General features: G+C 45.9%; 1 protein-coding gene and 1 long non-coding RNA gene across 5 annotated transcripts in view; one reads left to right on the top strand and one right to left on the bottom strand.

The window, feature by feature from the left end:
* The window catches only part of Plekhh1 (pleckstrin homology, MyTH4 and FERM domain containing H1), a 49761-nt gene that overhangs the window by 12292 nt on the left and 12932 nt on the right, over positions 1-24537 (top strand). For 2 of the 3 annotated variants that reach the window (XM_027929524.3, XM_071607942.1), the window contains 14 exons: positions 5607-5669; positions 6461-6610; positions 10117-10200; positions 12589-12670; positions 12756-13507; positions 17006-17084; positions 17535-17626; positions 19077-19227; positions 19440-19582; positions 20888-20998; positions 22075-22161; positions 22477-22638; positions 23727-23807; positions 24164-24346. In XM_027929524.3, coding sequence (XP_027785325.3) covers positions 5607-5669; positions 6461-6610; positions 10117-10200; positions 12589-12670; positions 12756-13507; positions 17006-17084; positions 17535-17626; positions 19077-19227; positions 19440-19582; positions 20888-20998; positions 22075-22161; positions 22477-22638; positions 23727-23807; positions 24164-24346 — 2220 coding nt within the window. The remainder of the gene's footprint in view (positions 1-5606; positions 5670-6460; positions 6611-10116; positions 10201-12588; positions 12671-12755; positions 13508-17005; positions 17085-17534; positions 17627-19076; positions 19228-19439; positions 19583-20887; positions 20999-22074; positions 22162-22476; positions 22639-23726; positions 23808-24163; positions 24347-24537) is intronic. The other variant, XM_071607941.1, reaches the window with a different exon arrangement.
* On the bottom strand, positions 851-17326 carry LOC139704698 (uncharacterized). 2 transcript variants are annotated; one of them, XR_011706623.1, is made up of 3 exons: positions 16933-17326; positions 15413-15475; positions 851-4017 (listed from the first exon to the last, which is right to left on the bottom strand). It is a non-coding gene; the product is annotated as an uncharacterized lncRNA (long non-coding RNA). The 2 variants fall into 2 exon arrangements; XR_011706622.1 differs by having other exon boundaries at positions 16987-17326.

Genomic DNA, 24537 nt, shown 5'->3' with positions numbered 1-24537 from the left:
AGATGGTTTCCTGGGCTGGGGTTGTGGCTCAGAAGTACAGTGCTCACCTAGCATGGATGAGGTACTGGGTTCGATCTTTAGTACTATATAACAATAAATAAATAAAAATAGAGGTATTATGTCCACCTACAACTAAAAAATAAAATAAAAAGATGGTATCCAAATTCCTTCCAGTTCCCTTTCCCAGAGGTGCCTGTGTTCCTTCTGCTCATATTTCACTGACCACATCTTTGTCACATGGTTGTACCCAGCTTCAAGGAAGGTTGAGAAATATTCTTTTTTTTTTTTTTTTGTGGTGCTGGGGATAGAACCTAGGGAATCACACACGTTAGGCAAGCATTTTATCACTGAGCTACAACTTAGCCCCAGGAAATATTCTTTATTCTCACCAGTCATGTGCTCAGCTAAAAGTTGAGTAGTCTAAGATAGAAAAAAGAGAAGAGGAGAACACATAATGGGAAACAACTAGCTGTCTTTAAGTATACAATAATAAGAGTCATATCAAATAGAAATATAGTACATATAACTTTAAAATCAGTAGTGTGGAAAAATGAAATAAAGTCTTAAATCCAGATAGGGAACAGGAAAAAAAAAGAATAGAAAAAGGAATACAAGCCAGACACAGTGGTGCACACCTATAATTCTAGCGGTTTGGGAGGCTGAGGCAGGGAGATCACAAGTTCAAAGCCAACATCAGTAATTTAGTGAGGCCTAAGCAACTCAGAGAGACCCTGTCTCTAAACAAAATACAAAAAGGGGCAGGAGATATCGTTCAGTGGTTAAATGCCCCTGGTACCTATCAACAACAACAACACAAACAGAATATATAGTAAGAAACAAAATGCAGTGGTAGAAGTAATTCCAAATATATTGGTCACAGGAGACACATATAAGAATACATATTGCAGTACTGACATATAAAAAATCGTGAATATTCTAAATGTCTTAGTAGGGGGCTGGATCAATATATTGAGCATATTTATACACTGGAATACTACATTGCATTTAAAAAGGTCTTAAGTAGAGCTACATATATAATATCAACAAATCTCAAAAACCAATATTGGACAAAAAATATCAGAAGAGTACAACATAGTTTATGTAATTAAAAAAAAACTACGAGAAGTGTTCTAATACCTAATCTAATACCTGTGTAACCTTGGGCAAGTTTCCTTACCTCTCTGCTTCAGTTTCCTGACCTTTACTATAGGAACATGAATAGTACCTGCCTTTGTAAAGAAATCTCAGGGCTGGGGATACAGCTCAGTGGTAGAGTACTTGTCCAGCATACACAAGGCCCTGGGTTCAATCCTCAACACTGCAAAAAACAAAACAGTAGCAAAACAGTTCTCCAGGTTTTGTACAGTTATTTCTTATCCCAGCTCCACACTTGTATATTTTATATATTTGGGACTAAGTATATGATTTCAATCAAACATAAAATCTGCAGCTATGAAAAAGAAGCAAAAAACTGTTGTCTTAGATTACAACAGAGTTAGAACTGTTTAATAACTAAACTGGTATTGCAAACCCAAATGCTCATAGGTAACTTTGATAAAGGTAAAGTGAAAAGCACCAGGCGGGCTGTGGGAGAACTCAAGGACATGGGCTTAAGCCACATATTGCCATAAGAAAACGTCATCCTGGTGTGGCCAGATCTTCTGATTTTTTTTTTTTTATAGAAGCTGGAAATTGAGAATTGTTTGTGGTGTCTGGACTTTTATGTGTCATTTGAGATTTGAATGTGAGAGACTATATAGCATGGTGGCTGACAGTATGAACTGTGGAACCAGTCCACTTGCGTTTGAATCCTGGCTGTGAATCTAATACCTGTGTGACCTTGGGCAAGTTTCTTTACCTCTCTGCTTCAGTCTCCTGACCTGTACAATAGGGACACGAATAGTACCTGACTTTGTAAAGAAATTGAAATGAGTTAAGACTACTTACAACAGTGCTAGACGCACAGCAAGTGGCCCTGTTTAGCTATGTACATGTAGGCTAAAGACCCACACCACTATATATGTCATGGAGGCACTCTTTAGACTCATAGTTGGCAAGTTTTGACTTAAACCCATTCTTTATGTAGATGAATTCTAAATAGGATGACATGTAATCTATAATCTAACCAGGACACTCTGAAGAGAAATGAAAGGAGGCTCTGTTAGTAACTGTGCTGGGATAGCAGGTGAGACTATCCCCAGCAAACTGGTCCCCCTGGTCCTAAGTGCCATCTTTGTACAGAAAAGCACCAGTAAGCAGCTTTTATCTACAAACCAGCAAATGCTCTATGGGGGTACTTTGTGTCATCTTTCTAACAACCCTAGCAGAGAGATGCTGTTGCTGCTCTCCTGTTTTGCTGGTAAGGAAACTGAGGCACAGGGTTAAGGAACTTCTCTAAAACTACACCATAGCACAGTCAGCCAGGTTCCAGAGCCTTGGCTCTCACCTGTGACAGTGGATGTAAGGTGGTGGCCGGAAAGTTAAAACTTCCTTTTCAGAGAAATAGTGGAGACTGAGGATGGTGTGGCTTTCAGTTCAGGCCTCTGCTTGGCATGGCAGGACTACTCTGGGCTGCAGGAGAATGCTCATTGCTTCTGCCACGTGGGGCTGCTTCACAGCATTGCCATATGGAATAAGGAACGGTGGACATGGGGCTTGAATACCAGATTGGTGCCAAGTGCATTTCGTCAGGTTATTGCAGCCAGTTCTAGGACAGTTTATGCATCTTACGTGCAGCTGATGAAAGTAGATCCCTGTCAGCCACCTAAACCTGACACCTCCTTGGTTGGTGTGTCACCCCAGACCCGCAAACTAAGGACAGCTGAGGACATTGTCCTGGCAAGGCCTGTGGGAGAAGGAACAGAACCCAAATAAAGGGAGGCCCACCTAAAGTGCCAGATTTCCAGAGCTCCAGGTATGACCCTTTAAGCAAATGTGGAGAAGAAGGATCTAGGCATGAAGTGTTGATACTGGGATTAAAAGGGAAGCCTATAAACTCCCAAAATGACACACCGAGTACTCCAGCGGCAAAAGAGAAAGTATACTTTCATAAAAACAGATAGAAACAAAATGTTAAAGATATTTTCAAACAAGAACAGTGGGATGTTAGTAATTGTTGAGTATAGCAGCATAAATATAGGATTATGCTTTCTCTTTTTAAAAAGTCTGGTTGTTCAAAATGTTTTCAATATTCAGAAACTAGTTTTAGAGGAAATAGAATGCCTCAGCATAAAAGGGTAAACACAAAATGCTTTGAGTGTCAAGTGTCCTTGCCAGGAAGATAAGAATGACTGGGAGGGTTGGCAACAGTGGGGACCACCTGGCAGCCTTGAAGCAGGCAGCCCTGGCTGGGAGGAGACCCTGGCCCTGGACAGTTCCTTGCCATTTCTTTTGCTTTGGTAAAGCAAAACCTTGAAGGGATGGATAATAAAATACCTTAAAGGGATGGATAACAAAATCTTGAGGGGAAAAATTCTTGCTGCATTGCCCATGACAAGTGATTTCTGGCTCTGATTAGTATCATTGACCACTCACTCTTGATCCAAATGAAAATGCCTAGCTGGGAGGTAAGACTCAAGTTTGTTCCTTATTCTACCTTGGTCTCCATCTCAAAATTGGAAGACAAATATTCCAATGGATGTATTAGAAAAAGTCAGACAATTATTGCAGAAGGTCATGGGTATGGCCTTCTTACGGAAGTCATAGGCCATTTTCTAAGCTGCAGAGCAGATATTAGAACTAAGGGATCCAGCCGAAGGTCAATCTAGGAAATCTCTTTAGTGTCCAAGGCCTTCTCATTTAACATTTCATTGTATTCTTTAAAAAGAAAATGCTCCCAGTCATTGCCTTAGTTACTTTCTTCCTGCGTGGGCAAAACTCAAGCAAACGGGGGCTCCTGGAGTACCTCACAGAACCCCACTTCTGTCCAACATCCATGACTTGGTAAAACTTGCGTGCCTTTTCCTGTGTGGGTCACTGGCTCCAGTTTCTGGTCTCTTGATTGCAGGTTTCAAATTCCTGGAGAGAAAGGACCTGGTCAGCCTGCTCAGGTCTGATGCTGAAGGGGGAAGGGATATTTAGTACTGATCTGGGAGCCACCACTATGTATCATCCAGTCCTTGTCTCCCATATCACTAAGTGGAATTCCTTTTACATTGGGCAACACCCCTATAACCATAGTATAGATCTGTGTTGTGCCATTGTCTGTCCATTGGCTAAGGGTCATGGAGCTCCTTCAGGACAGGCCCTAGGGCCATTTGGTTTGGGAAAGTGCGCCTGGCTCTGAGAGGAATTGCTCAGTTCATTGGTAAATTTCAAGCCAGAGTTCAAGTCAAGGGGAGGAAGTGGAGTAGCCAGAGAAAAGGTGAGGTCCGCACATTAGGTAAGTGAGGGCTGGTCTGGAGCATGAAAAGTAAGGGACCCTGATCCTGCCCAGCATCATGGAGGACTGCAGGGATATGCATCAAGTATGTGTGTAATGAATACAGGTTGCCCTGGGGCAAGACAGGCCTGGGGCGAAATTAGCCAGGCCCAGGCACATGGCATTTGACATTTGACTGTAGGCTGTATGAATTTTCTGTTCCTCCTAGGACCTCTGTGTGCTAGTGTGAGTTTGGGCAGCACATGGTGATGCCCTGGCATGGGGAGAGTGGGAGCTGATGTCCAACCCACATTCTTCTCGCCAGTCTGGGCTCATGAAGTTGCAAAGAATGTTGCCATGGCCGTGGGCTCATGAGCAACTCTTTAGGCTGCAGTTTTGATCTGGTCCCTGATGAATTTCCGTATGCAAGACCATCAGTTCCTTTGCTTGGGCCACTTGGTAGAATTACTGAGTTCCTCAGACCCGAATGACATGCTTTTCCTGGCAGCAAGATAGACATTTTTTCTTTTTATTTATTTTGCATTGCTGGGGATTGAACTCAGAGCCTCAAACATGTTTAGCAAGCTCTCTACCACTGAGCTACATCCCTAGCCCAAAGACAGAATTTTTAAAATGTAGGGGCTGGTGTTCAGTGGTAGAGCATATGCTTAGTAAGCACACAGTCTTAGGTTTATTATAATCCCCAGCACCAAAAAAAGGACTTGAGCCTTTCTATTTCTTTAAAATTTAAGAATGTCATGAATGTTATTTATACCCAGCCAGTGAGATATTCTGGGTAGGGAAGGACAGTCTCTTCCTGATGACTGAGGTGGGCTTATGTAGGATCATGGCCAAGTTGGGCGTGTGGGTGAGCAATGGTATGGCCCTGCCTGTGACCCAGTGCAGAGAGGAAGAGGGGACTGAAGAAAGGATGGGGGCAGGAGTGCTCAGGAAGAAAGATGTAACACTGCTACCTCAGCACCCTTTACAGTGGAAAAAGAGCTAGGCTCGCTCCCTCAGCTGTGAGGACAGCAGCCATGCCCCTTTACCTACCCACTAAACTCAGGATCAGGGAATCCAGAGTTGCCAGGAAAATCTTTACTCTGACACCCTTGAGCCACTTGAGATGGCAGTTGAAGACTGATCTGACCTGAGGGTGGCGTCTGTATACTTTGCTTGAGTGCCCCAGTGCCATTTTCAGTTGGGTCACAGCACCTGTATCTCCCCTTTCTGTCTGGCTGTACAGATGCAGGAGCTGGAGCAGAGACTGCTGGAGGCGGAGCAGAGAGCAGAGAATGCAGAGACCCAGGTAATGGGGAAGGGGATTAGCTCAAGTATGGAAATGTGGGCACAATCATCACACTGAGTTCTTTGCAAGGGGGAAATGAAAAAAAACTAACTGCTGGACCTGAACGTGTGAAGGTGCAGGGAGTGTTGTATGAGAATGAAGTGGTCTGGGTAAGGTCAGTATAGTTGGTCCAATAGGCCTTGCTGTGCTGTGGGAATAAATTAAGTTATAGTCTCAGTGATTTGTCACATTTAGCTCTCATGTATAGAACCCATCCATTGAGGGTTCACCAGCAAGTCTGCTCCCACAGTCATTCAGGGGTCCAGGCTGGAGGTACCTCCCCTGCCTTATAGCTGCTCCTCTTGGTTCGGTGTGGCAGGGAAAGAGCTGGATGCTTATGCACCAGCTCTTAAATGCTTCAGGCCAGAAATGATGTGCCATGTCTACTCCATTGGCTGGATGAATTATGTGGCCCCATCTAACTAGAGAGGGTTAGGAAATATGGAGAAGCATGTCAGTATTCAGTGAACAGTAAGTACCTCTCCTCATGATTTGGAACAGTGCCCTTCAGGGCCATTTGTCATATCCAGCTTATCCCTGGTAGGGTCCCCAGAGATAGATGGGCCAGAACCTAGCTGGTCTTTTCAAAGTAGCCAAATTGAGTGTCTTGCTTGTCAGTTCCTTTTGTCCAGATAAAGGCTTAATAAATGGCCACTTAATTAATTGGAACAGACTGCTGTGGGTAAGGGCTCTGCCTGAGAGTCGTGGATTTGAATAATGTGAGACCTCATGAGAGCATTGGTACTTTTCAGGTGGGTGTGATGGAAGAAAAGGTAAAACTGTCCAATCTGAAGAATGTGGACTCCACAGGGAGCCTGCACCGAAAATACCAAGAATTGCTGAAAGTCATGCAGGGCAAAGATGAACTTATCAGCCACCTGGAGGCACAACTGGAGAAGCAGGTAAGGGCTAACTTGCAACAGAGCACCAGTTCCCTCAACATCTGCTCTAGCTGGCCCCCAGCTTCTGAGCCCCTCTGCTTGAGGCATGAAATGATGGAAACTCACTCCCTCATGAGCCTGTTTTTTCTCTCTTTGAAATAGTGATTTTATTTACTACAGATATATAATTATAAATGGGATGTTACATTACATGTAGTATTTTTAAAATTATATTTAGAAAGACCCATGCTTTGTTCCATAATGATGAACCTGTTGTTTTATAAGGAGATTTAATTATTGGAAGATTCCTTCCCACACTGTTAGAAGTCAGGAGAGGAGATAGGGAAAAGGACTTTGGAGGCAGATGATCTGGGTATGAATCTCACCTCTGTACCTGCTGTTCTCTGTGAGCAAATTACATAAGTTGGTGATTCTCAGTTTACACATTTATAAAATAGGAGTCATAATACTTCATAGGGATTTTGGGAGGATTAGGGGAGGTAATCTCTATATAGTATCAGATACATGGTCAGTGCTTGGTAAGGAGACCTTTTCCCTTTCCACGCGGGCCCATGTCTTGCCAACATGTGCTACACGATACTTGTCTGGAGTGTAACCAGAACAGCATATGGCTGGACAGTCAACCTTGTTGAGCTGTTTAGCCAGTTTCTCAGCTAACCTGAATAAACAGAGACCTAAGTTATTACCTTCTCTGAAAATCAAGGCCTCCCTTCCTGAGTATGTGGGAGGCACTGCTCAGCATTTCAGCTATAGTGAGCACCCTTGCTCCCCAGAGGACTTCTGGAATGCCCCACTACCAGTACCTATACCCAGCCTCCTCCCCTTGTCAATCTCATGAACTTCATCCCAGCTCTGTCCCTTCCCTCGGCCATTGGTTTTATGTGGCCAACTTCCCCCTGGTGTCAGAGCTCCATCTATTTCTAACAGTGGACCCCACAGTAGGGTCAGGTGACTTTAATTTCTGCATGTGCATTCTCCATGAAGTTTCCAGCTAATTCTGGCAGTATCTTCCAACCATCGTGGGCAAATTTGTAATCATTCATCAGCATTCACTGAACATTCCCTCACTGGATGTGCCTTTATATGCCGTGGGGCAGCGTGTGTTCCTGCACAATCATGGGAAAACAGTTTTTACACTTGGAATGTCTAATTAAGTTTAGAGGTACCCTAGCTTCTCTTTCAGTGGGATTATGGATGTGGCAACATTCTGGGGATTGATGGGCAAAATGACTCCTGCTAAAGTTCCTTAAGTCAGAAAAATATTTTACAATTACAATCAATAGGTCAAGATTAGAAGAGAAAGAATACTTTTCTGTGAGTCAAGAGACCTGGTTTGAGTCCTAGCTTTGCTACAAACTGACAGAGGCCAGTCATTTCATCCCTGGGCCTCAGTTTCCATGGCTATACAAAGAGGGTACTAAATTAGGTCAGGGGTCCACTGTTTCATTTTTTTTTTAATATTTATTTATTAGGTGTAGATGGACTCAACACAATGCCTTTATTTATTTATTTTTTTTTATGTGGTGCTGAGGATCGAACCCGGGTCCCACCGGTGCTAGGCAAGCACTCTACCGCTGAGCCACAATCCCAGCCCCTAGGGTCCACTGTTTCTGTAAAGGGCCCAAGAATAACTATTTTAGGCTTTGTGGGCCCCAGAGTCTCTGTAACAACTATTCAACTCTGCTGTTGTGGTATGAAAGCAACTAGAAACAATCCATAAATGAACGTGCATGGCTGAGTTCCAGCAAAACTTTGTTTACAAAAAATAGGCGGCATGGGCAGGGGTGCTGTAGCTCAGTGGCAGAGCACTTCCGTAGCACATGTGAGACACCGGGTTCATCTCATTTCCCTTGTTTGGAGCTTATGTCTGTCCTCCTAATAGTTGTCTGGCAGTCTTTCTCTACATGCATAATCAAAGTCCTTATTACTGGTCACTCAGCTACTCAGTAGACACTTATTGCTCCTTGGTTTTTAGATCGGGGTCCAGGTCTTGGAGAGCTGGCTGATACCTGGTGCTATGTACTTTCTTTCTCTCTCCATCCTCAGAGTGGCCCACATTCCCCATTTTAGAGGTGCCAGTGTAGGCACAGAAGGTTATTATATCAAATAAGCTCACATGTAGGATGGAAGCCCATGTTCCATTCTATTCTAGGCTGCTTTTTTTAGATACAAACTTCCTTTTTATCCTTAGTGATATGCTAATTTAGACTTTGTGTGTGTGTGTGTGTGGTGCTGGGATTGAACCCAGGGCCATGTGCATGTGAGGCAAGCACTCTACCAACTAAGCTATAACCCCCTTGGTTTTGTTTTTTTAACTGTAAAGGTAATACATGCTGGGCTGGAGTTGTAGCTCAGTGGTAGAGCGCTTGCCTTGCATGCAGGAGATACTGGGTTCAATCCTTGTCACCACATAAAAACAAATAGATAAAACAAAGATATTGAGTCCATCTATAACTTAAAAAAAAGTAATATGTGCTTATAGTAAAAAATAGACACATAAAAAACCCAGTAGGGTCTAAAATGACAAATAATATTTTTCCTTTATTCCCAACCCTTTATTTCCACTCCTAGCTGTTAATGTTTTTTTGTGTATCAAAGCATGGCATTTTGCTTTCATTCTGTGGATGTGCCACGTATTGAAACAATGTGTTGTTGGTAGTGGACACTTAAGACTGTTTCCAGTTCTGAGTTTTCTAGTTGGTGTTTCACTTTCTCAAGTAATATTGCAGCAAATGACTCCTGAGCTGTGGCTTTCTTAGGTCAATGTACACTTTTAATGTTGACATATGTTATCAAATTGCCACCTCACAGGCTTTGCCAATTTGTATAAGAGAGGTCATGCCCAGCATTCATGATGGTTTGGGGGTAATATCAGACTTTTAAATTGTGTTAGTCAGCTAGAGAAAAATAATGTTTTCTTTTTATCTACATACTTGAAATTATGAGTGAGGTCGAGCAGCTTTTCATGGCTTTATCTTTCTTTTTCTGTTGATTTCCTGTTCATGTCCTTTGCATGTGTTTTTTGGATTGTTCAATTCAAACAGCCCTTTGTATGTGGACTTTCTGTGTTGCAAATCCTTCCCCAGTTGGTCTTTTGATTTTGTATAAGGGATTCTTATTTTAGTCATAATAGTAATTGATAGTGATGATATAGATTGATTAGTCTTTCCTTCATAGCTTTTTGGGATTTCCATTATACTTAGGAAGGCCCTTCCCACTTTTTAAGAATGTTTTTTAAAAAAATCCTAACTGGGGCTGGGGATGTGGCTCAAGTGGTAGCGCGCTCGCCTGGCATGCGTGAGACACTGGGTTTGATCCTCAGCACCACATAAACATAAATAAGTGAAATAAAGGTATTGTATTCAACTACAACTAAAAAATAAATATTAAAAAATCCTAACTGAATTAAATTTTTTTCTGTTGGGTCCCCCCCATCCAGTCACTCGTTGTCCCTTCTCCCAGCTTCCACTTTTGGGAATGAACTGAAGGCCCTGTCTTTCCTGCAGAAGCAGCTAAGAGCTGAGGAAGCAAAAATTGTTCAAGAAAAAGCTGCAAAGATCAAGGAGTGGGTGACGCTAAAGTTAGCAGAGGTGAGTGGAGAGCTCATGTTGGCGGGCCTGGCCTGGGGGTGAGGCTGGGGTTGCCTTTTCCCAAGTTCCTGCCTCCTCTGCTTGGTGGCAGCTTGCTCACCTTCATCTTGTTAACCATTTGTCCTGCATTCAGATTAAACTCTGTAGCACCTGGCTTTATCTCTTGTTCCTTTTGTCATGATCAGTTTCCCTGGAGCTCCTTACTAGCTTTGTGCTGTGTTTAAGTTTGGGAAGAAGGAAAGAACCTCACTTTTGAGAAGTCCCCTCAGTTTCCTTCTAAGGAGCACACTCAGACCATCCTCCACTCACCGTCTTTTCTTCTCTGTCCCCTCCATTTTCAACTTTTAAAAATCCAGGTATGGTGGCACATGCCTGTGCCTCAGGAGGCTAAGGCAGGAGGATCGCAAGTTCAAAGCCCACCTCAGCAACTTAGCTAAACCCTGGCTCTAAACAAAATATTTAAAAAGGCTGCAGATGTGGCTCAGTGGTTAAGCACCCTTGGGTCAATCCTGGATACCCCCCCCAAAAAAATTTGTGGCAAACATTAATAAATAATAAAAAGTAATTATGATGAAACATGTAAAATTTACCAAATTCTTATTTTAAGTGTACATTCAGTGGCATTAAATACACACACAGTGTTGAGTAGCCAATTACCACTGTGTCCAAAACTTCTCATCACCCCCCAAAATTCTGTACCCTCCAAATGCTCTCTTTCCCCAGCTGCTAGAAACCTCTACTCCCCTTTTCCTTTCTGGGTATGCATTTTGGTGGTTATCACGTGCTACAGCTTATCAGTGCTGCTAGCATACAAACAAAACCCAGCCTCCTTCTAAAGAAAAGAATAGGGAGTTTGGACAAGGATGAACTCCATCTTTGGAGTTCATCCTTGTCCAAACAAACTTCCTTTGTCCTCCAGAGACACATGGTCCCTCCTTTGGGAGCATGTTTCTCATTTTGCACCCCTCCCCTTCTTTAGATGCTCATCTCAGGTCACATGATAGACTGCAAGTTCTTGGAGACAGAACTAAGGACTGGTTTACCTCCATATTCCCATAGCCCCAGCTGATCCTTTCAAAGAGATGCTCCATGAAAGTATGCTGGATTTAATTTATAAAGAAAATGCATCTGGGCACAGTGGTGCATGCCTGTAATCCCAGTGGCTCAGGAGGCGAGACAGGAGGATCTTGAGTTCAAAGCCAGCCTCAGCAAAAGTGAGGCACTAAGCAACTCAGTGAGACCCTGTCTCTACATAAAATACAAAATAGGGCTGGGGATGTGGCTCAGTGGTTAAGTGCCCCTGAGTTTAATCCCTCATACCGGCCCCCCACCCCTGCAAAAACAAAGAAAAAAAAATGCAGTTACCATGAGGCTGGATCTCATATGTGTTTTGTTGAACAAAACAAATCAGACACACAGAAGTACATACTGTATAGTTGCATTTATCTAAAGTACAGAAATGGGCACAACTATGGAAAACCAAGGTGAAGGGATGCATCCTGAGATGGTAAGTCCCAAAAAGCAAGGAAGCAAATTCAGTAAACTTAAAAGAGTGGTGTCCTTTAGGAGGGAAATAAGGAGCTTGTGATTGTGAAGGGGTGAGTCAGGAAGTTGCCTGGGGTGCTGCCAGTTAGCTTATATTTGTTAAGTGGGCAATTGTCACATGCATATGAATTTCAGAATTATTTGTGAATCTGTTCATTGATGCAGGATGCAATTGTCTATGTATATGTTATATTTCACTGTTTATCTATTTATCTATCTATTTATTTATTTTCAGCACGGCAATTGAAGCCAGAGACACTTTACATCCTCAGCCCATTTTTTTTATCTTTTATTTTGTCACAGAGCCTTGCTAAGTTGCTGCCCAGGTAGCCTCAAACTTTCCATCTTCCCGCCTTAGCCTCCTGAGTAGCTGGGATTGCAGGCATGTGCCACTGTGCCTGGTTATATTTCACACTTTTCAGAAGGATAAACATAGTGAAAGTTTCAAGTCACAGCACCAACAAACAAACAAAACTAGAAAAGGAAGCATGGGGGCTGTCAAAGTAGAGGGTCAGCACTGGATTGGTGGGACACCGGATGCTCTTTTTCAAAGATTTGGGCTTTTAATTTTATTTAGAGTTCTATGTCTGAACCTATAGGAGCTGAGTATCCTAAATCTCCCTTTTCTAAACTTCCCTTATCTCTCCCTCTCTCCCTCTCCCCCTCTCTTCCTCTTCCCTCTACCCCCTCTCTTCCTCTCTCCCTACACCTGCCCCTATCCCTTCCCTCCCTCCCTTCTTTCCTTCTTTCTATGGAACCCAGGACCTTGAGCATACTAGGGATGCACTTTACTACTGAGATACATCCCTGCCCCCTCTAAATCTTCATTTTCTTTTTTTCCAGCTTGAGATGGAGAATCAGCATCTGAAAAACTGTAATCAGCGCCTGGTGGAGCAGGTGGGAGCCCTTCAAGATGCGCTGAAAGGTAGGCAGGCCTGGGTGTGTGTGCTGTGGAGTACGGTGCTGATTTGAGGGAGCTCTCAATACGCCTGTTTTTGCCCCAATCACAGCTCTTCAGATGACACCTTCAGGGAAGCTGCTGGTGGCCCCCCAAGAAGCCCCAGAGGAGAATCCTGTCCCTTCAGATCCAGGAGCTCAGCCTGTGGCACAAGATAGTGGTCCTCAGGCCCAGGCTTTGAAGGTGGCTTTGCCTGGACCTTATCTGGGTGCCCTGCAGAGCAAGGGCTCTGTGCCTGAAGCCAGAAGCCCAGTGGAGGATTCTAGATGCAGCATGGTCCACCCCGAGGAAATAGAGGCCAAGACCCTTCCACCTCATCTGGGAAAAGAGGGCTCTCCCAGCCAGCTGGGTGTGATACCTGGCTCCGCAAGATGTGGCTCAGCCTCCTTGGGGGAGGGCCTGGTCACTGCTCGTTGTGGAGGGATACTCTTTGGGACCAAGACCTCTGCCAGGGAAGGTGGCCCTGGCAGCAGCCTAACCCTACCAAAGGCACGGGCTTCCAGTGCCCCCTGGAATAGCATCCAGGTGGCCAAAAGGCACCACAGCCAGCCCCAGGTAGGCCCTGGGCACTTTGATCATGTGGTGAACATTGAGGTTGGAGCCCTGGCAGCACTCCACCCCTCTGTCCTTTCTAAGCTGAAGCCCCCAGCTGAGCTCCGGGAAGAACCAGAGAAGATGGAAATGGAGGCGTCACCTCCAGCAGGGAAGGAGGAAGGAGAGAACCTGAAGGCCCCTAGACCTGAGCTAGAGAAAGAACTGGAGAATAAACCACCCACACCTCCACTACACCGGTTTCCATCATGGGTAAGAGGCAACCTTGGGGCCAGACAGAGGGGCAGAGCCATCAATAGGCTCACAGTCCACACACTGAGCATCCCTACTGCACTCTGAGGGGCCTCACCAACCAACCCAGCTGGGGGGGTGGGGGCAGAGCCAGATCTGAAGTGATGTGGATGGTGGCTGGCAGTCATTTCTCAAGCCTCACTAAGTGCCACATGCCAACCTGGGTGCTTTGTGCACATTTTCTCTTTTCATCTTTGTGACTTTTTGAGTGTGGGTTTAAGAGCACAGGTCCTAAGAAGAAACCACTAGGGTTAAAATGCTAACTGTGTGACCTTGGGCAAGTTAGTAAACTCTGTGTCTCAGTTTCCCTACATAATTGGGGATAATAGTCACTATTTTATAGGGCTGTTGTGAGGATTAAATGTGTTGATAATTAAATGTGTTGATATCTAATAAGTCCTTGCAAGTGGTAAATGATACATTAAGTGTTGAGTATTTTTATTTCTTTTTTAATTTCTTTCTTTTTTTTTTTTTTCCTTTTTTACTTTTTTGGCATACTGGGGAGTTGAACCCAGGCCCTCACATGTGCTAGGCAAGTTCTCTCCCACTAAGCTGCATCCCTGGCCCTTTTTATTTTTTCTTTTGAGACAAGGTCTCGCTAAATTGCCCAGGCTGGCCTCAAATTTTGAATCCTCCTGCCTCAGCCTCCCGCATAGTTGGGATTACAGGGGTGCACCACCATACCATCTAGATATTTTCATTTCTGAGCCTTAGCTTCCTTACTTGTAACATTAGATAAACTTACACCATGTCTGGTGGAATCACTTCAGAATCAATGACCTTGGGTGGAGTTAGAGACATGGATGAAACAAGACCGGCCTTGTATGAGTACATAGTTGAGCTGGGCAATGGGTACCAGGTCATTATCTATACTGTTCTCCCTACTTTTGTGTCTGACATTTTCTGTGATAAAATGTTAACGTAAAAATAGAGTAGGTGGGGTGTTATTAACATTTCTTAGGTTAGTGGTGAGGATGGCATGAGTTGTAAAGGGCTTAAGTACAGGGCCTCGCATGTGGGAGGGATTCTCAGCTGTGCAAGGAATTGGTGCTGTTTCTCCCCTTGACACACTTGGAAACTGCTGTCCCCTCCATTTGTTTTTTGCCCATGGTCCTATGGGGACAGTGAGAGAGTCAGGCTTTGAACTGAGTGTCGACTGCCTTCAGAGCCCAGCACCAGCAGTCTAGCTGTACAGCGTCCGGGGGACATGGCCTGGGCAGTTGTCAAGTCTCTTACTCATGATCAGACCAGATGCTACCATGTGAGGCAGCACTATGAGGGACAGCTGAGTGTTGGCTCCTGGCAGCAGAGGGAATGGGGTGCCCTGGGATGGAATTGTCTCCCCACACCACTACTTTGGAGATCCCTAATTTCAGGAGCGCTGGATCAGGGAGGCTCCTGTCCAGGCTTTTTGCCTGCACCCTTAGCAGCGAACGCTGACCAGTTGCTGATGGTTACAGTGGCACCTGCAAACTGGGGACAAAGCTGAGCAGAAAGCAGGCTATACAGAATGTCAGGAGATGGGAAAGTGCCATGGCCCCATGGCTGACCATCCTTCAAGCCATGGCTGCTGATGCTCTTCTTGTTCATTGTTGTCTTGCCCTGGAGCCCTAAAGCACAGGTGGGCCGAGGGAACATCGGAGAAGGGATAGAGCAGGAGAGCTTAGCAGGTGTTAACCCAGAAAAGTGTTGCTTACACTGATCATTTTGCCATATATCATCTACCATGGTGACTAAGAGTGGCTCTTGTGTTCTGCCTGTTCATATTAAGTGTGTGTGTATGTGTGTGAAAGAGAGAAAGAGAGTGGAGATGGGGAAGGGAGAAAGGAGAGGATAGAATATATAAAATGCTTTGATGGCACCTACCTGTAGTCCCAGGACAGAGGCAGAGGCAGAAGGATCACTTTAATCCCAGAGTTCAGGTCCAGCCTGGGCAACATAGCAAGACCCAGTCTCAGAAAACAAAAACAATAAAATGCTTCAGACCCTGTTGCCTGAGTGAACATCGCTATACTCTAGGGTACAGGTCTTAAGGGGAAGCATCAAATCTTTCTGCAGACCTTTCTCTCTCTCTCAGCTGGGTCCCAGGGACCCAAAGAGTTGGCCAATGCAATTTAAGGAGAATTTGTCTCCTGTTGTCAGTCCTCTTTGTAACTTGCTCCTGAGGAAAACAAGACTTAATGCCACCGTGTCAGTTCATCCAAGACCCCTGAGGTAGGATCACCCTGTCCCATGACCGCCAGAGGGCTTAGCCCCTCTCTAAGGCAGGACCTGGGCAGTGACCATCTGAGGGGGTGGGGCTGGGAATTAGAGGAGGACATTTTTTACTCTGAGGGAGTCAAATACATTTATTTGCCTTTGGAGTCTGTAGAGCCTTTTTTCTCTTAATCCTTGTGACAACTTTGTGAGGTAGGCATTAGATACACTTTTGCCAAATAGTACCTCAATCCCTTAAGCTTGAGTTTCATTTCCTTTGTGAAGTTAGAATAAACTTGATTTGATTCCGTGATCACTGCTGGAAGAAATCCTCTTTTCTCTGCCTAATTTCATGGCTTACACCTGATTTATCTACACTGTGCAAGCTCAGGAATCCCCTGCCTGCCTCAGCGCCCTGTGGTCGTCCTTCTCACTGCCCGCCACCTCTTGTCTTGCCAAGGCTCCAGTTACCTCCGCATCTCCTCCCGCATCACTAGCCTCTCATCTTAGTTGCCCCCATGCTACTGCCTGCCTCTAGAGCTATACCCCGGTGTGCATCCTACTCCCTCCCAGCCCTGTCCCCAGCCCAGCTGGCCCCCAGCTGCCTCCCTGGGCCAGGCTGGCATTCCTCCCAAAGCTGACTGACCTTCCTCTCCAGCCCCTGTGACTCATGTCACCTGAGCAGGCCTTTGTTCTCCCTGTGGGGTAAGCAGAGCAAACAGCTCTAGAATAGCCTGGGCAGGGCCTTGTGGTTTATTAGGACAACCAACCTCCCAAGACCCAGGGGCCTGCCTTAGGCCCCAAGGGGATGGGAGACCTTAGGGCCCATATTCTCTATGAGTGTCTTTGACTTTGGAGTTTTGAATTCCTGTTGGGCTAAATAGGCTTTATAGGTTGTCCCTAAGGCCTAACTGTGTTGCTATAGGAAGCCAGCATGTTCTAGGTTCCAAATGGCTGGCTTTCCAAAGAGCATACCCTCCCCGTGTAGCTCTGACTTCCTCATTATCAACACTTCTAACTTCTCCTATAATTAAAAAAAAAAAAAAAAAAAAAAATCACTTGATTCCACACCAGCCTCCTGGAAGAGGTATTATTGTCTCCATTTTGGAGCCAAGGAAAATGAAGCTCAGAAATGAAGAAACTTGGCTGAGATCCCCTAGACAGTAACTGGCCCACCCAGGTCTGCCCACCTCCAAAGCCATGTTTTCCATTTGCCGGGGACAGGTACTGTCCTGGGCGCTGACCTGGGACCTCTCATTTCAGGAGAGCCGGATCTATGCAGTGGCCACTTCGGGCATGCAGCTGTCAGATGTGTCTTCCCGGAGTCACGTTGCCTGCTGTGGTGAGTCCAAGCAAGGCTCAAAGGGCTTGAATGCCACTGGTGGGCAGAGTGGGCAAGTAGGGAGGTGGAGACTGAGCAATATCCAGGGTCGGGATGGCCTGGTGCCAGTGCCCGTCCCCGGCAGGAGCAGTTCAGGTGCGGTCCCATGGCCCGGGCTGTGCAAGAGGGAAAAGAAGTTATGCAGGTTCAGCCCTGACTGCAGGCTCCAAAGTTACTGGCCAGCCCCAGCATGCCCACAGTGATCGGAGCCATGGACACATGGCAAGAGTGGGACACGTGCAAACCATGTGGAGGGGTAAATGATTAAAGGGCAAGAATTTTGGATTTCATTGTGGTAGGTCCTCTTCTGTGTGGTCCCCAAAGGAAGTCAAGGAGAACGGAAAGGAGGAAGATGCCTCCCCAACATACCTCTCTGCCACCTTAGTTCATCCCATCCCTCTTTTCCCCCAGCTTCAAGCCCTCCTGCCCTTGCATCCCCTGTGTCTTTCTCTGGCCTTGTCTACAAGAATGTCACTGTGCCTGTCTACACAGCACTGAAAGGGGTAAGAAAGGACTATGCAAAGAAGGGACATCCCCATCAGTAGAGCCCCTGGGCTTGGCATGCAGGGACTTGGGGGGGGAGAGTGTTGAGGGCCAGAAACCTGCATGCAGTGACCTTGAATAGTGAACTCAACCCATCATATGTCATTTTGATTTGTTATTTATAATTCTGATTATAAGAATTCTGCATTTATAAAAATCTGAGCCAGTAAGAATGTGGCAAAACAAGAAGTTAAAGGTTAGACCTCTGCTTGCTCCAATTCCACTCCCATCTTTTCTCGTGTCTTTCTCACTTCCCAGGTCCCAGAGGGCAGTGGTCCCAGAGGGCAGTTCTCCTTCGAGAACTGGTTATATATGTTTACACACACTCCCATGACGCTGCTAACATTGCTACTCATTTTAAGCAAAAATCAGATGTACTGCAACAGGATGCTTCCATACACATTTTGTCTTTTTGTTATTTGTTTTTGAATCATAATAAAAAGTTTGATAAAACTTCTGATGGAAGAATAAAAAAATGAAGTTTCCTGTCATAGTTATTTTTAATTCCTAACCCTAGAGAGAACTATCATTCATGGTTTGGTGTTTATTCTTTTGTGCCCTCTGCTGCATTTATTTACAGATGCACTTATAAATATGTACGTGCCCTCTCTTTCTCTCTCCCTCTTTTCCTCTCTCCTCATTCTTTCACACATGCATGCCTACATATGCTCACAAAGGGTACATGATACACATCATTCTATGCCTCTATTGCTCTCTTGACATAGATATCCTTGTACTTAAATATACAGAATTCTAAAGGTGGAATCTCTGGGCAGATTATATGAGTGTTTTAGGTGTTGACAGGTACTGCTACATTATTTTCTTAAAAATGCCTTATGGGCTGGGAGTGCCACAGAGCACTTGCCCAGCCATGTGTAAAGCCCTGCGTTTGATCCCTAGCACCACACACACACACACACACACACACACACACACACACAAATAGACTTTGTCACGCTGGAGTATTCCAACCTCCTGCTATTTCCCCAAACTTTCACCAACATTGAGATAAATAATCAGTCTTTTTAAATGTTTGCCTTTCAAGAAGATCTCTCACTCCTGTTCCTCACTCCACCTGACCTGTGGCATGGCTTTCTCTCCCCCTGGTGGAGGGAGCGAGGGACACAGCAGGCAGGGTGCAGTCTGGATGGGATAGCTCTTTGGGGACCATAGAAGATGATGTGTATAGGAGGGAGGAACGTCATGGAGGTAAGAACATGAGTGAAGTCAGGAAGGAACCTGACTGTTTGGGACAGTTGTCTTTTCAGTGATGAGCGAATGGCCCCTGTGTTGCCCCAGACAGGCTGTGAAGGCCATGCCTGGGCACTTGGAATCCAAGTATAAGCTGTTGGGTAAGAAAGGCTTGTTTTGTAGCCTGAGCTTCAGTCGGGAAGGGGACTTGTCTTGCAGAAAGCCATGCAGATCAGCAATGTGCCCTTCGCTGACGACTCCTCTGGGTCTGATGATGACTGCAGCTCTCAGGCCAGTTTCCGAATATCAGTCCCTTGTTCTGAGTGTAGGAAGACCAGCGGACTAGGCAGTCCCCGGGCCATCAAGAGAGGTACAGAGAAGGGGGGCAGGAGGGTCCCCTCACCCCTTTCCATGGGATTTGTCCATGGGGGACCTTACTTGATCTGTACTTGGGATCCCCAACAGCTCTACCCTTAGCCCCAGACTGGAGGTCCCAGGTCTGTGATGAAGACCCTGTAGCCCCTGGGCCATGTGAGTTGGGAGGTGTAGGACCCAGACCTTGATTCCTCTTCTGGTGGCCAGGGGTCTCCATGTCTTCACTGAGCTCCGAGGGTGACTACGCCATTCCCCCTGATGCCTGTTCGCTGGACAGTGACTACTCAGAGCCTGAGCACAAACTTCAACGCACCTCGTCCTACTCCACCGATGGGCTGGGCCTAGGCGGGGTGAGCAACAGAGGGCACAGTGGGACAGACCTACAGCAGAGGCTGCCTGGGCTAAGTGGGTTAGGCCCCTGGGTTGGTACAGAGAGGGAGGCAATCCTGGAGAGTGGGCTGGGGGTGTCCACTGATGAAAGCAGATGCACACAGACCCCAGGCTCGGGGGAGGGAGGAAGGAGGAGCGTAGAGAGCTCCTTGGTACCCTGTGAGGGGTTCGCACCTGTTGCTTTATCTCCACACTGACCCTCGGATGCTGACGTGAGCTGTCAGATTGTGCTTTACAGGCATAGTCTTCAGTGCTCGCACTTCACATCTCATTTGTCCTTGTAGTCCTCTTGGGATTAGTGCCCTGTTTTGGGGTTATTACCCTGTCTTAGGGATGAGACACTTAAGGTTCCGACTTGCACTACATGCCAGGGCCAGCAGTGAATCCAGACCTAATTCCCCAGCCCTGGCTCCACTCTACTCCACAAACCCTCTACCCTGGCCTGTGCCCACTGTTCCCCAGGCCAGCCTGACCTCTCATGCCATGCCGCCTAGAATGACCTTCCTCCTCAGCATTTTTTTTAAATACTTATTTTTTAGTTGTAGTTGGACACAGCACCTTTATTTTATTTATTTTTATGTAGTGCTGAGGATCGAACCCAGGGCCTCGAATGTGCTAGGTGAGGGCTCTACTGCTGAGCCACAACCCCAGCCCTCTCAGCCTCCCAAATTCTTTGAAGAATTTCATCATTCTTCCAGAGACCTGTTCAGGTCTGTTTTTTTCCTGAAGCTCTTCCTAGCCGCCCTCTTGCCTGAGCCCCTGATCTGCCACCTTCTCATGGCAGACCAGGAGTTATCTTCCCCAGCCATGTGGGAGCCCTCCCCTGCAGGACCATCCTGGCTTTTCTACTCCTCTCTGAACCCCCAACAGGGTATGGTGCCCAGAAAATAAATACAAGGAATAGGCACCTAATAAGTTTTTTAAAAATTGCCAGGTGCAGTGGCACACGCCTGTAATCTCAGCGGCTTGGGAGATCAGCTGAGGCAGGAGGATGGTGAATTCCAAGCCAACCTCAGCAAAAAGTGAGGTGTTAAGCAACTCAGTGAGACCCTATCTCTAAATAAATTGCAAAAAGGGCTGGGGATGTGGCTCAATGGTCAAGTGCCCCTGAGTTCAATCCACAGTACCAAAAAAAAAAAAAAAGTTTTAAAAAAATTGATGGCAAAGCAGTGATTCAGCTGGACCATTTTGACTTGTGTGATGTAGAGCCCCAAGTGATTTCCCCTTTCTGTCTCCCTCTCCCTCTCTGCTCTCTCACCCCTCAGGAGTCACTGGAGAAGTCAGGCTACCTGCTGAAAATGGGAAGCCGGGTGAAGACATGGAAGAGGCGCTGGTTTGTCCTGAGACAGGGACAAATTCTGTACTACAAGTCCCCGGTGAGACCCCTCCTCCAGCACTGGAGGTAGAAGGATCCCAGTCCAGACTCAGAACTGTATGATAAGGACTGAAAGAAAGGCAGTGTGTTCAAGGCCAGAGCACAGAGATCTGACAGGCAGTGAGAGGCACTCAAAGCTTTGAGACACACAGGGGACCATGAGGCTGGGCATGGCTTCTCACAATGAAATAAGGCACAAGACAGTCAAGGCAGCCCCTGGCCAGCTGGCTTGGGAATTTCTTCTTCCTTCAGAAGCTGATTGCTTCTCATGTTTAGTCCTATAAAGATTTGTTCCTAGGCTGCCCTCACTTCATCTGGATTATTCTAACAGACAACCCATTACCTTCTCCACCTCTTCCTTCCATTGTCTGGAATTAAGGAGCCTTGATGTTGGGAACTAGTTTGACAGAACCTCCCTAGAGAACTAATTTTAATTATTGAAGAGGGAAAATCGGCCTTGCTCTTGTGTAGATCCCCTTTGATTGGTAGTGGCTGTCACCAACTCCATACTCTCTTTTAAGGATTCTGGGTCTATATTTCTCTATGATAAGCATTCCATGATTGATTGATTGATGTCTGCAGTGATAATGGAAAGAATAATAGTAATGATATATATGCCACTTATTTGCCATATTTCATATAAGAATATAGTGAAAAGTTTTGTTTTTGTTTAAGATGGGGTCTTATTATGCTACCAAATCTGGCCTTGAATACTTAAGTTTAAGAGATCCTCCTGTCTCAGCCTCCCAAGTAGCTGGGACTACAGGTCTACACCACCACACCCACTTTAACAAAAAGAATTTATAGGGACTTTTTCATTGAATAATAATTTGGTAACTTCTGACCCAATTTTAAAGGCTTACTCAGTCTTTATTGAGGCTTGTATTGGAAAGACCCATTCTTCTAAGTATAGCTTCATTTAGCTAGAACCAGAATCTAGAACAAGTTACCCATCATACCATACCAGGAAAGCTTGGGAATAACTTTTCCCGTTGCCTTTGACCTGGAGTAAGATATGAGGGTAAATGATGCTCTGAGAAGCCTCCAATGCTTTGCTCTCTGTTCCTTTCTTTACAGAGTGATGTCATTCGGAAACCTCAAGGTCAAGTGGATCTGAACTCCCATTGCCAAATTGTTCGAGGGGAGGGTGCACAGACATTCCAGGTGAACCTGATCAGAGCAGTTGGTATTTTAGGCAGATCAGATGCTAGGTTTGGATATGACTATGTTTGAGACAAAGATGGGGCAAAAAGAACATGAATGAAAAACTTAACATCAACATTAGGATGTTGTACTACATTGTGAATATAAGGAAGGAAGAGGAGACAATGTGAAATGGAGTGAAGGTAGGAAAGATAGGGAGGAAAAGAAGGAAGGGAGCAACAGGGTAGGAATAAGGAAGATCCAGTGAATTCAGGGTCTTGTGTCATCTCAGAGCTTGTCTTGCTGCCTCTGGCCCCAATCCTTTGCCCTCCACAGCTTATCTCAGAGAAGAAGACCTACTACCTGACAGCAGATTCACCCAGCCTGCTGGAGGAGTGGATACGGGTCCTACAGAACTTGTTGAAGGTACAGGCCACCGGGCCTCCAGCCCTGCCTCAGGGTGGCACCAAGCCCACTGTGAAGGGCTGGCTGACCAAGGTATGAGGGAGCTGAGGGGAGGAACCTCCTGAGTCCGGGAGCCAGGAGTGGGAGGGGCAAAGAGTGGTGGGCTCCCTCCTTTCCCACAGTTCCTAAATCCAGGGGCTTCTCATGTAACTAGCTGGTTGACCCTCAAACATGGTCTAACAACATAAGGTGATGGTGATGGTATCTAGGAAGCAGAGCTAAGGATTGTTAGAACAAGTATTCCCAATACAGGAAGGAAAGCAATGGTTTTACCCCATTTTGAGGTCATTAGGGGTTGCCCCCACATTGTATCCACCATGCCTCAGAATTAACAGTGTCAAGAAGAGACTTGGGCAGATTGGGAATAGCCAGTCATCCAAAGACTACAGTGTCCTAGGCCTGCCCTAAAGACATTTTAGTTAGGGCTCTTCTGGTTGCAGGGAACAGAGAACCATTTGCTAACCCATGGAAAGGGAAGTTAACAAGGTAGCACTTAGTGACAACAGACACCCCAGAGCCAGAGCAGCTGTGCTCAGCAGTCTCAGGGGTTATGGGCTCTCAGCCTCTGCTTCCCCCTTCAGGCTGTGTTGATGCCATTCTCTGCATCTGGGTAGTTTCTGTTCCCTCATGATCTGTGGTCACCCAAGGGTTTCAGCCTGCCTTGGCTCTTACCTTCCTTGCATCCTAACAACCCTCGCCTCTGCCAACTAGCAAGTTCTTCCTGTGTTCACATTCCTGGAAGGGATATCTGATTGTCCTGGTATCCATCTTTTTTTTTTCTTTAAGATTTTGATGGACCTTTATTTTATTAATTTATTTATATGTGGTGCTGAGAATCGAACCCAGTACCTCACACATGCTAGGCAAGCGCGCTGCCATGTGCCACAACCCCAGCCCCTAGGTATCCATCTTTTAATGGTAGGTCATAGGTCACTGAATAGCCCAAGGAAGGCTGGTGTACACATCATGGTCTTTTCTCTGAAAGGGGTTCTATTAGTAGGGAGTCTGACTGGCATTTCCACTAAGGACCTGAGTCTTCTCTTTGGCTTCTTTTTGCCAGTCCTGGATTTTTTTCTGGGGCCCTCTGGTTCTAATAATGCTAGTTCATTTCTGTCCTCCAGGTAAAACATGGCCACTCCAAGCTAGTCTGGTGTGCTCTTGTTGGGAAAACCTTCTACTATTACCGGAGCCATGAGGATAAGGTACCTCAACTTCCTGACAGCAACTATTCCCCCAAGCCACATTGCTGTGGCTCCATGTCCTGATGTCAGTCCCCATCTTTACCCTGTACCCAACCAAACCCACAACTAGTACAACAGCCAGCTGGCTAGATCTCTCCAGAGCATGCAGCCAGCATGTATAACCTGTGTGGTCTATTGGTTATTCTCAAATAAGCCTCATTCTGCTCCCAGCCTGGCTGCAATGCTATAGCTTCCAGCTTCCCATCCTGTCGTCTGTCCACATCCAAGACTCCCACCCTCTAGAGCTTAAGTATTCAGAGAGAGGAAATTCCCTCATCCCCCTGGTTCTCCCACTCATGGACGGCTCATGTCTACAGCGACCCCTGGGTCGTCTGCCTGTGCGGGATGCACGCATAGAAGAAGTAGATCGATCCTGTGACTCAGATGAGGACTATGAGGCTGGAGGAACCAGACGGTTACTTTCCTCCCACTGTACGCTGGTGATCCATCCTCCAGAGCACAGTCCTACCTACCTGCTCATTGGTACCAAGCATGAAAAGGTAAGGTAGGAGTTGGGCCTTTGTGGCCAAACTTGGACTTGTGATTTTGATCTTCCTTTCTCTTTTTTTTTTAAATGTATGGACCTTTATTTTATTCATTTATTTATATGTGGTGCTGAGAATCAAACCCAGTGCCTCACACATGCTAGGCAAGCACTCTACCACTGAGCCACAGCCTCAGCCCTTCCTTT

The sequence above is a fragment of the Marmota flaviventris genome, chromosome 2 (assembly GCF_047511675.1).
Source record: "Marmota flaviventris isolate mMarFla1 chromosome 2, mMarFla1.hap1, whole genome shotgun sequence".
Taxonomy (NCBI): domain Eukaryota; kingdom Metazoa; phylum Chordata; class Mammalia; order Rodentia; family Sciuridae; genus Marmota; species Marmota flaviventris.
The sequence above is the reverse complement of the archived record's forward strand: the minus strand, read 5'-3'. Positions and strand labels throughout refer to the sequence as shown.